Source organism: Ranitomeya variabilis, chromosome 4 (genome assembly GCF_051348905.1).
Source record: "Ranitomeya variabilis isolate aRanVar5 chromosome 4, aRanVar5.hap1, whole genome shotgun sequence".
In the NCBI taxonomy this organism is placed as follows: Eukaryota; Metazoa; Chordata; class Amphibia; order Anura; family Dendrobatidae; genus Ranitomeya; species Ranitomeya variabilis.
Window position 1 is genome coordinate 10,114,643 of NC_135235.1, and position 14,145 is coordinate 10,128,787.

At 36.7% G+C, this 14,145-nt stretch overlaps 1 protein-coding gene across 3 annotated transcripts in view; it reads right to left on the reverse strand.

Moving 5' to 3' along the window:
* Nucleotides 1-14,145, reverse strand: part of ATRNL1 (attractin like 1) — a 767,569-nt gene that overhangs the window by 642,100 nt on the left and 111,324 nt on the right. For all 3 annotated transcript variants that reach the window (XR_013214392.1, XM_077257919.1, XM_077257920.1), the window contains exon 5: nucleotides 13,006-13,214. Coding sequence is in view for 2 of the 3 variants with exons in the window: in XM_077257919.1 (XP_077114034.1) it covers nucleotides 13,006-13,214 (209 nt within the window). In the remaining variant the exon portion in view is untranslated. The remainder of the gene's footprint in view (nucleotides 1-13,005; nucleotides 13,215-14,145) is intronic.

Below are 14,145 nucleotides of genomic sequence, written 5' to 3' on the forward strand. Positions count from 1 at the left end.
CACTAGATGTCAGTATTACACTATAATCACCACTAGATGTCAGTATAACACTATAATCACCACTAGATGTCAGTATTACACTATAATCACCACTAGATGTCAGTATAACACTATAATCACCACTAGATGTCAGTATAACACTATAATCACCACTAGATGTCAGTATTACACTATAATCACCACTAGATGTCAGTATTACACCACAATCACCACTAGATGTCAGTATTACACTATAATCACCACTAGATGTCAGTATTACACTATAATCACCACTAGATGTCAGTATAACACTATAATCACCACTAGATGTCAGTATTACACTATAATCACCACTAGATGTCAGTATAACACTATAATCACCACTAGATGTCAGTATAACACTATAATCACCACTAGATGTCAGTATAACACTATAATCACCACTAGATGTCAGTATAACACTATAATCACCACTAGATGTCAGTATAACACTATAATCACCACTAGATGTCAGTATTACACTATAATCACCACTAGATGTCAGTATTACACCACAATCACCACTAGATGTCAGTATAATACTATAATCACCACTAGATGTCAGTATTACACTATAATCACCACTAGATGTCAGTATAACACTATAATCACCACTAGATGTCAGTATAACACTATAATCACCACTAGATGTCAGTATAACACTATAATCACCACTAGATGTCAGTATAACACTATAATCACCACTAGATGTCAGTATAACACTATAATCACCACTAGATGTCAGTATAACACCACAATCACCACTAGATGTCAGTATAATACTATAATCACCACTAGATATCAGTATAACACTATAATCACCACTAGATGTCAGTATAACACTATAATCACCACTAGATGTCAGTATTACACTATAATCACCACTAGATGTCAGTATAACACTATAATCACCACTAGATGTCAGTATTACACCACAATCACCACCAGATGTCAGTATTACACTATAATCACCACTAGATGTCAGTATAACACTATAATCACCACTAGATGTCAGTATAACACCACAATCACCACTAGATGTCAGTATTACACTATAATCACCACTAGATGTCAGTATAACACTATAATCACCACTAGATGTCAGTATAACAACACAATCACCACTAGATGTCAGTATTACACTATAATCACCACTAGATGTCAGTATAACACTGTAATCACCACTAGATGTCAGTATAACACTATAATCACCACTAGATGTCAGTATAACACTATAATCACCACTAGATGTCAGTATAACACTACAATCACCACTAGATGTCAGTATAACACTATAATCACCACTAGATGTCAGTATTACACTATAATCACCACTAGATGTCAGTATAACACTATAATCACCACTAGATGTCAGTATAACACTATAATCACCACTAGATGTCAGTATAACACTATAATCACCACTAGATGTCAGTATTACACTATAATCACCACTAGATGTCAGTATTACACTATAATCACCACTAGATGTCAGTATAACACTATAATCACCACTAGATGTCAGTATAACACTATAATCACCACTAGATGTCAGTATTACACTATAATCACCACTAGATGTCAGTATAACACTATAATCACCACTAGATGTCAGTATTACACTATAATCACCACTAGATGTCAGTATAACACTATAATCACCACTAGATGTCAGTATTACACTATAATCACCACTAGATGTCAGTATTACACTATAATCACCACTAGATGTCAGTATTACACTATAATCACCACTAGATGTCAGTATAACACTATAATCACCACTAGATGTCAGTATTACACCACAATCACCACTAGATGTCAGTATAACACTATAATCACCACTAGATGTCAGTATAACACTATAATCACCACTAGATGTCAGTATTACACTACAATCACCACTAGATGTCAGTATTACACTACAATCACCACTAGATGTCAGTATTACACTATAATCACCACTGGATGAAAGTATTACACTATAATCACCACTAGATGTCAGTATAACACCACAATCACCACTAGATGTCAGTATTACACTATAATCACCACTAGATGTCAGTATTACACTACAATCACCACTAGATGTCAGTATAACACTATAATCACCACTAGGTGTCAGTATAACACCACAATCACCACTAGATGTCAGTATAACACTATAATCACCACTAGATGTCAGTATTACACTATAATCACCACTAGATGTCAGTATAACACTATAATCACCACTAGATGTCAGTATTACACTATAATCACCACTAGATGTCAGTATTACACTATAATCACCACTAGATGTCAGTATAACACTATAATCACCACTAGATGTCAGTATTACACTATAATCACCACTAGATGTCAGTATTACACCACAATCACCACTAGATTTCAGTACAACACTATAATCACCACTAGATGTCAGTATTACACTATAATCACCACTAGATGTCAGTATTACACTATAATCACCACTAGATGTCAGTATAACAGTATAATCACCACTAGATGTCAGTATAACAGTATAATCACCACTAGATGTCAGTATTACACTATAATCACCACTAGATGTCAGTATTAAACCACAATCACCACTAGATGTCAGTATAACACTATAATCACCACTAGATGTCAGTATTACACTATAATCACCACTAGATGTCAGTATAACACTATAATCACCACTAGATGTCAGTATTACACCACAATCACCACTAGATGTCAGTATAACACTATAATCACCACTAGATGTCAGTATAACACTATAATCACCACTAGATGTCAGTATAACACCACAATCACCACTAGATGTCAGTATAACACTATAATCACCACTAGATGTCAGTATAACACTATAATCACCACTAGATGTCAGTATTACACTACAATCACCACTAGATGTCAGTATTACACTATAATCACCACTAGATGTCAGTATTACACTATAATCACCACTAGATGTCAGTATTACACTACAATCACCACTAGATGTCAGTATAACACTATTATCTCCACTAGATGTCAGTATTACACTAGAATCACCACTAGATGTCAGTATTACACTATAATCACCACTAGATGTCAGTATAACACCATAATCACCACTAGATGTCAGTATTACACCACAATCACCACTAGATGTCAGTATTACACTATAATCACCACTAGATGTCAGTATAACACTATAATCACCACTAGATGTCAGTATAACACTATAATCACCACTAGATGTCAGTATTACACCACAATCACCACTAGATGTCAGTATTACACTATAATCACCACTAGATGTCAGTATAACACTATAATCACCACTAGATGTCAGTATAACACTATAATCACCACTAGATGTCAGTATTACACCACAATCACCACTAGATGTCAGTATAACACTATAATCACCACTAGATGTCAGTATAACACTATAATCACCACTAGATGTCAGTATAATACTATAATCACCACTAGATGTCAGTATTACACTATAATCACCACTAGATGTCAGTATAACACTATAATCACCACTAGATGTCAGTATAACACTATAATCACCACTAGATGTCAGTATAACACCACAATCACCACTAGATGTCAGTATAACACTATAATCACCACTAGATGTCAGTATTACACTATAATCACCACTAGATGTCAGTATTACACTATAATCACCACTAGATGTCAGTATTACACTGTAATCACCACTAGATGTCAGTATTACACTATAATCACCACTAGATGTCAGTATTACACTATAATCACCACTAGATGTCAGTATAACACTATAATCACCACTAGATGTCAGTATTACACTATAATCACCACTAGATGTCAGTATAACACTATAATCACCACTAGATGTCAGTATAACACTATTATCTCCACTAGATGTCAGTATTACACTAGAATCACCACTAGATGTCAGTATTACACTATAATCACCACTAGATGTCAGTATAACACTATAATCACCACTAGATGTCAGTATTACACTATAATCACCACTAGATGTCAGTATTACACTATAATCACCACTAGATGTCAGTATTACACTATAATCACCACTAGATGTCAGTATTACACTGTAATCACCACTAGATGTCAGTATTACACTATAATCACCACTAGATGTCAGTATTACACTATAATCACCACTAGATGTCAGTATTACACTATAATCACCACTAGATGTCAGTATTACACTATAATCACCACTAGATGTCAGTATAACACTATAATCACCACTAGATGTCAGTATTACACTATAATCACCACTAGATGTCAGTATTACACTATAATCACCACTAGATGTCAGTATAACACTATAATCACCACTAGATGTCAGTATAACACCACAATCACCACTAGATGTCAGTATTACACTATAATCACCACTAGATGTCAGTATAACAGTATAATCACCACTAGATGTCAGTATAACACTATAATCACCACTAGATGTCAGTATTACACTATAATCACCACTAGATGTCAGTATAACACTATAATCACCACTAGATGTCAGTATTACACTATCACCACTAGATGTCAGTATAACACCACAATCACCACTAGATGTCAGTATTACACTATAATCACCACTAGATGTCAGTATTACACTATAATCACCACTAGATGTCAGTATTACACTATAATCACCACTAGGTGTCAGTATTACACTATAATCACCACTAGATGTCAGTATTACACTATAATCACCACTAGATGTCAGTATAACACTATAATCACCACTAGATGTCAGTATAACACTATAATCACCACTAGATGTCAGTATTACACTACAATCACCACTAGATGTCAGTATTACACTACAATCACCACTAGATGTCAGTATTACACTATAATCACCACTAGATGTCAGTATTACACTATAATCACCACTAGATGTCAGTATAACACTATAATCACCACTAGATGTCAGTATTACACTATAATCACCACTAGATGTCAGTATTACACCACAATCACCACTAGATGTCAGTATAACACTATAATCACCACTAGATGTCAGTATAACACCACAATCACCACTAGATGTCAGTATTACACTATAATCACCACTAGATGTCAGTATTACACTACAATCACCACTAGATGTCAGTATAACACTACAATCACCACTAGGTGTCAGTATAACACCACAATCACCACTAGATGTCAGTATAACACTATAATCACCACTAGATGTCAGTATTACACTATAATCACCACTAGATGTCAGTATTACACTATAATCACCACTAGATGTCAGTATTACACTATAATCACCACTAGATGTCAGTATTACACTATAATCACCGCTAGATGTCAGTATTACACTACAATCACCGCTAGATGTCAGTATTACACTACAATCACCACTAGATGTCAGTATTACACTATAATCACCACTAGATGTCAGTATTACACTATAATCACCACTAGATGTCAGTATAACACCACAATCACCACCAGATGTCAGTATTACACTATAATCACCACTAGATGTCAGTATAACACTGTAATCACCACTAGATGTCAGTATTACACTATAATCACCACTAGATGTCAGTATAACACTATAATCACCACTAGATGTCAGTATTACACTATAATCACCACTAGATGTCAGTATTACACCACAATCACCACTAGATTTCAGTACAACACTATAATCACCACTAGATGTCAGTATTACACTATAATCACCACTAGATGTCAGTATTACACTATAATCACCACTAGATGTCAGTATTACACTATGGTCACCACTAGATGTCAGTATTACACTATAATCACCACTAGATGTCAGTATTACACTATAATCACCACTAGATGTCAGTATTACACTATAATCACCACTAGATGTCAGTATAACAGTATAATCACCACTAGATGTCAGTATAACAGTATAATCACCACTAGATGTCAGTATTACACTATAATCACCACTAGATGTCAGTATTACACCACAATCACCACTAGATGTCAGTATAACAGTATAATCACCACTAGATGTCAGTATAACAGTATAATCACCACTAGATGTCAGTATTACACTATAATCACCACTAGATGTCAGTATTACACTATAATCACCACTAGATGTCAGTATAACACTATAATCACCACTAGATGTCAGTATAACACCACAATCACCACTAGATGTCAGTATAACACTATAATCACCACTAGATGTCAGTATTACACTACAATCACCACTAGATGTCAGTATTACACCACAATCACCACTAGATGTCAGTATAACACCACAATCACCACTAGATGTCAGTATTACACCACAATCACCACTAGATGTCAGTATAACACTATGGTCACCACTAGATGTCAGTATTACACTATAATCACCACTAGATGTCAGTATTACACTATAATCACCACTAGATGTCAGTATTACACTATAATCACCACTAGATGTCAGTATTACAGTATAATCACCACTAGATGTCAGTATTACACTATAATCACCACTAGATGTCAGTATAACACCATAATCACCACTAGATGTCAGTATAACACCACAATCACCACTAGATGTCAGTATTACACTATAATCACCACTAGATGTCAGTATAACAGTATAATCACCACTAGATGTCAGTATAACACTATAATCACCACTAGATGTCAGTATAATACTATAATCACCACTAGATGTCAGTATTACACTATAATCACCACTAGATGTCAGTATTACACTATAATCACCACTAGATGTCAGTATTACAGTATAATCACCACTAGATGTCAGTATTACACTATAATCACCACTAGATGTCAGTATTACACTATAATCACCACTAGATGTCAGTATTACACTATAATCACCACTAGATGTCAGTATAACACTACAATCACCACTAGATATCAGTATTACACCACAATCACCACTAGATGTCAGTATAACACCACAATCACCACTAGATGTCAGTATTACACTATAATCACCACTAGATGTCAGTATAACACTATAATCACCACTAGATGTCAGTATAACACTATAATCACCACTAGATGTCAGTATTACACTATAATCACCACTAGATGTCAGTATAACACTATAATCACCACTAGATGTCAGTATAACACTATAATCACCACTAGATGTCAGTATAACACTATAATCACCACTAGATGTCAGTATAACACTATAATCACCACTAGATGTCAGTATTACACTATAATCACCACTAGATGTCAGTATTACACCACAATCACCACTAGATGTCAGTATAACACTATAATCACCACTAGATGTCAGTATTACACTATAATCACCACTAGATGTCAGTATTACACCACAATCACCACTAGATGTCAGTATAACACTATAATCACCACTAGATGTCAGTATTACACTATAATCACCACTAGATGTCAGTATTACACTATAATCACCACTAGATGTCAGTATTACACTATAATCACCACTAGATGTCAGTATTACACTATAATCACCACTAGATGTCAGTACAACACTATAATCACCACTAGATGTCAGTATTACACTATAACCACCACTAGATGTCAGTATTACACTATAATCACCACTAGATGTCAGTATAACACTATAATCACCACTAGATGTCAGTATAACACTATAATCACCACTAGGTGTCAGTATTACACTATAACCACCACTAGATGTCAGTATAACACTATAATCACCACTAGATGTCAGCATAACACCACAATCACCACTAGATGTCAGTATAACACTATAATCACCACTAGATGTCAGTATTACACTATAATCACCACTAGATGTCAGTATAACACTATAATCACCACTAGATGTCAGTATAACACCATAATCACCACTAGATGTCAGTATTACACCACAATCACCACTAGATGTCAGTATAACACTATAATCACCACTAGATGTCAGTATAACACTATAATCACCACTAGATATCAGTATTACACTATAATCACCACTAGATGTCAGTATAACACCACAATCACCACTAGATGTCAGTATAACACTATAATCACCACTAGATGTCAGTATTACACTATAATCACCACTAGATGTCAGTATTACACTATAATCACCACTAGATGTCAGTATTACACTATAATCACCACTAGATGTCAGTATAACACTATAATCACCACTAGATGTCAGTATAACACTATAATCACCACTAGATGTCAGTATTACACTATAATCACCACTAGATGTCAGTATAACACTATAATCACCACTAGATGTCAGTATTACACCACAATCACCACTAGATGTCAGTATAACACTATAATCACCACTAGATGTCAGTATTACACCACAATCACCACTAGATGTCAGTATAACACTATAATCACCACTAGATGTCAGTATAACACTACAATCACCACTAGGTGTCAGTATAACACTATAATCACCACTAGATGTCAGTATTACACCACAATCACCACTAGATGTCAGTATAACACTATAATCACCACTAGATGTCAGTATTACACCACAATCACCACTAGATGTCAGTATAACACTATAATCACCACTAGATGTCAGTATAACACTACAATCACCACTAGGTGTCAGTATAACACTATAATCACCACTAGATGTCAGTATTACACCACAATCACCACTAGATGTCAGTATTACACTATAATCACCACTAGGTGTCAGTATTACACTATAATCACCACTAGATGTCAGTATTACACTATAATCACCACTAGATGTCAGTATTACACCACAATCACCACTAGATGTCAGTATTACACTATAATCACCACTAGATGTCAGTATTACACCACAATCACCACTAGATGTCAGTATTACACTATAATCACCACTAGATGTCAGTATAACACTATAATCACCACTAGATGTCAGTATTACACTATAATCACCACTAGATGTCAGTATTACACTATAATCACCACTAGATGTCAGTATAACACTATAATCACCACTAGATGTCAGTATAACACTATAATCACCACTAGATGTCAGTACAACACTATAATCACCACTAGATGTCAGTATTACACCACAATCACCACTAGATGTCAGTATAACACCACAATCACCACTAGATGTCAGTATTACACCACAATCACCACTAGATGTCAGTATAACACCACAATCACCACTAGATGTCAGTATTACACCACAATCACCACTAGATGTCAGTATTACACTATAATCACCACTAGATGTCAGTATTACACTATAATCACCACTAGATGTCAGTATAACACTATAATCACCACTAGATGTCAGTATAACACTATAATCACCACTAGATGTCAGTATAACACTATAGTCACCACTAGATGTCAGTATTACACTATAATCACCACTAGATGTCAGTATTACACTATAATCACCACTAGATATCAGTATAACACTATAATCACCACTAGATGTCAGTATAACACTATAATCACCACTAGATGTCAGTATAACACTATAATCACCACTAGATGTCAGTATTACACTACAATCACCACTAGATGTCAGTATAACACTATAATCACCACTAGATGTCAGTATAACACCATAATCACCACTAGATGTAAGTATTACACTATAATCACCGCTAGATGTCAGTATAACACCATAATCACCACTAGATGTCAGTATTACACTATAATCACCACTAGATGTCAGTATTACACTATAATCACCACTAGATGTCAGTATTACACTATAATCACCACTAGATGTCAGTATTACACTATAATCACCACTAGATGTCAGTATTACACTATAATCACCACTAGATGTCAGTATTACACCACAATCACCACTAGATGTCAGTATTACACCACAATCACCACTAGATGTCAGTATAACACTATAATCACCACTAGATGTCAGTATAACACTATAATTACCACTAGATGTCAGTATAACACTATAATCACCACTAGATGTCAGTATAACACTATAATCACCACTAGATGTCAGTATTACACTAGAATCACCACTAGATGTCAGTATAACACTATAATCACCACTAGATGTCAGTATAACACTATAATTACCACTAGATGTCAGTATAACACTATAATCACCACTAGATGTCAGTATAACACTATAATCACCACTAGATGTCAGTATTACACTAGAATCACCACTAGATGTCAGTATAACACTATAATCACCACTAGATGTCAGTATAACACTATAATCACCACTAGATGTCAGTATAACACTATAATCACCACTAGATGTCAGTATAACACTATAATCACCACTAGATGTCAGTATAACACTATAATCACCACTAGATGTCAGTATTACACTATAATCACCACTAGATGTCAGTATAACACTATAATCACCACTAGATGTCAGTATAACACTATAATCACCACTAGATGTCAGTATTACACCACAATCACCACTAGATGTCAGTATTACACTATAATCACCACTAGATGTCAGTATAACACTATAATCACCACTAGATGTCAGTATAACACTATAATCACCACTAGATGTCAGTATAACACTATAATCACCACTAGATGTCAGTATTACACCACAATCACCACTAGATGTCAGTATTACACTATAATCACCACTAGATGTCAGTATAACACTATAATCACCACTAGATGTCAGTATAACACTATAATCACCACTAGATGTCAGTATAACACTATAATCACCACTAGATGTCAGTATTACACTATAATCACCACTAGATGTCAGTATTACACTATAATCACCACTAGATGTCAGTATTACACTATAATCACCACTAGATGTCAGTATTACACTATAATCACCACAATGTCAGTATAACAGTATAATCACCACTAGATGTCAGTATTACACTATAATCACCACTAGATGTCAGTATTACACTATAATCACCACTAGATGTCAGTATTACACTATAATCACCACTAGATGTCAGTATAACACTATAATCACCACTAGATGTCAGTATAACACTATAATCACCACTAGATGTCAGTATAACACTATAATCACCACTAGATGTCAGTATAACACTATAATCACCACTAGATGTCAGTATAACACTATAATCACCACTAGATGTCAGTATAACACTATAATCACCACTAGATGTCAGTATAACACTATAATCACCACTAGATGTCAGTATAACACTATAATCACCACTAGATGTCAGTATAACACCACAATCACCACTAGATGTCAGTATAATACTATAATCACCACTAGATGTCAGTATAACACTATAATCACCACTAGATGTCAGTATTACACTATAATCACCACTAGATGTCAGTATTACACTATAATCACCACTAGATGTCAGTATAACACCACAGTCACCACTAGATGTCAGTATTACACTATAATCACCACTAGATGTCAGTATTACACTACAATCACCACTAGATGTCAGTATAACACTATAATCACCACTAGATGTCAGTATAACACCACAATCACCACTAGATGTCAGTATAACACTATAATCACCACTAGATGTCAGTATTACACTATAATCACCACTAGATGTCAGTATAACACTATAATCACCACTAGATGTCAGTATAACACCACAATCACCACTAGATGTCAGTATAACACTATAATCACCACTAGATGTCAGTATAACACTATAATCACCACTAGATGTCAGTATTACACCATAATCACCACTAGATGTCAGTATAACACTATAATCACCACTAGATGTCAGTATTACACTATAATCACCACTAGATGTCAGTATAACACTATAATCACCACTAGATGTCAGTATAACACCACAATCACCACTAGATGTCAGTATTACACTATAATCACCACTAGATGGCAGTATAACACTATAATCACCACTAGATGTCAGTATAACACTATAATCACCACTAGATGTCAGTATAACACTATAATCACCACTAGATGTCAGTATAACACTATAATCACCACTAGATTTCAGTACAACACTATAATCACCACTAGATGTCAGTATTACACTATAATCACCACTAGATGTCAGTATAACACTATAATCACCACTAGATGTCAGTATTACACTATAATCACCACTAGATGTCAGTATTACACTATAATCACCACTAGATGTCAGTATTACACTATAATCACCACTAGATGTCAGTATTACACTACAATCACCACTAGATGTCAGTATAACACTATAATCACCACTAGATGTCAGTATTACACTATAATCACCACTAGATGTCAGTATAACACTATAATCACCACTAGATGTCAGTATTATACTATAATCACCACTAGATGTCAGTATAACACCACAATCACCACTAGATGTCAGTATAACACTATAATCACCACTAGATGTCAGTATAACACCACAATCACCACTAGATGTCAGTATTACACTACAATCACCACTAGATGTCAGTATAACACTATAATCACCACTAGATGTCAGTATAACACTATAATCACCACTAGATGTCAGTATAACACTATAATCACCACTAGATGTCAGTATAACACCATAATCACCACTAGATGTCAGTATAACACCACAATCACCACTAGATGTCAGTATTACACTACAATCACCACTAGATGTCAGTATTACACTATAATCACCACTAGATGTCAGTATTACACTATAATCACCACTAGATGTCAGTATTACACTATAATCACCACTAGATGTCAGTATAACACTATAATCACCACTAGATGTCAGTATAACACTATAATCACCACTAGATGTCAGTATAACACTATAATCACCACTAGATGTCAGTATAACACTATAATCACCACTAGATGTCAGTATAACACTATAATCACCACTAGATGTCAGTATAACACTATAATCACCACTAGATGTCAGTATAACACTATAATCACCACTAGATGTCAGTATAACACTATAATCACCACTAGATGTCAGTATAACACTATAATCACCACTAGATGGCAGTATAATGTGTGTGCGGCGGTGATGTCTGCCGTGCTGCAGCATGCGCAGGACTCCTTGTGCCGCTCACCTTGCCAGCTGTCGTTGCACACACACAGCTTCTCTCCGGTCAGGTCACAGTAGCCGTGGTCGGGGCTGCCGCAGTTATTCTTGCAGTAGGGGATGTCGCAGGCCTCTCCCTTCCAGTATTTGTCGCATTCGCAGTACACGCGGCCGGGGACGGAGATGCTGGTCGCACATTTGCCGTGGGAGGAGCAGTTACTGGGACAGGAGTTTATTCTATGGAGGAAGAAGAAGAGCCATTACAGCGATACAGTGGACGCCATGTTGTGGGCGAACGGCAGCAACAGAATGTAACGGCCACAAAACATAACTATGGAGCGCGGATCTAAACCTCCCTCCATGCAATAATCATGTGGGAAATACTCCCCTGTTATACAGCGGAGCGGGGCCCAGTTTCCCTGTTATAAAGCAGAGCGGGGCCCAGTCCCCCCCGTTATACAGCAGAGCGGGGCCCAGTCCCCCCGTTATACAGCAGAGCGGGGCCCAGTCCCCCCGTTATACAGCAGAGCGGGGCCCAGTCCCCCCCCCGTTATACAGCAGAGCGGGGCCCAGTCCCCCCGTTATACAGCAGAGCGGGGCCCAGTCCCCCCCGTTATACAGCAGAGCGGGGCCCAGTCCCCCCCGTTATACAGCAGAGCGGGGCCCAGTCCCCCCCGTTATACAGCAGAGCGGGGCCCAGTCCCCCCCGTTATACAGCAGAGCGGGGCCCAGTCCCCCCGTTATACAGCAGAGCGGGGCCCAGTCCCCCCGTTATACAGCAGAGCGGGGCCCAGTCCCCCCCGTTATACAGCAGAGCGGGGCCCAGTCCCCCCCGTTATACAGCAGAGCGGGGCCCAGTCCCCCCCGTTATACAGCAGAGCGGGGCCCAGTCCCCCCCGTTATACAGCAGAGCGGGGCCCAGTCCCCCCCGTTATACAGCAGAGCGGGGCCCAGTCCCCCCCGTTATACAGCAGAGCGGGGCCCAGTCCCCCCCGTTATACAGCAGAGCGGGGCCCAGTCCCCCCTTTATACAAAAAAAAAAAAAAATGAAAAATCGCACACTTCACAAGCAATGTAAGAAGTAAAGTATCCCATAGAATAACATATACTACAAAGCTTGATAGGGAAGAAATGGCAGAACATTCGGCAAAATAGAAAGAACAAAAGA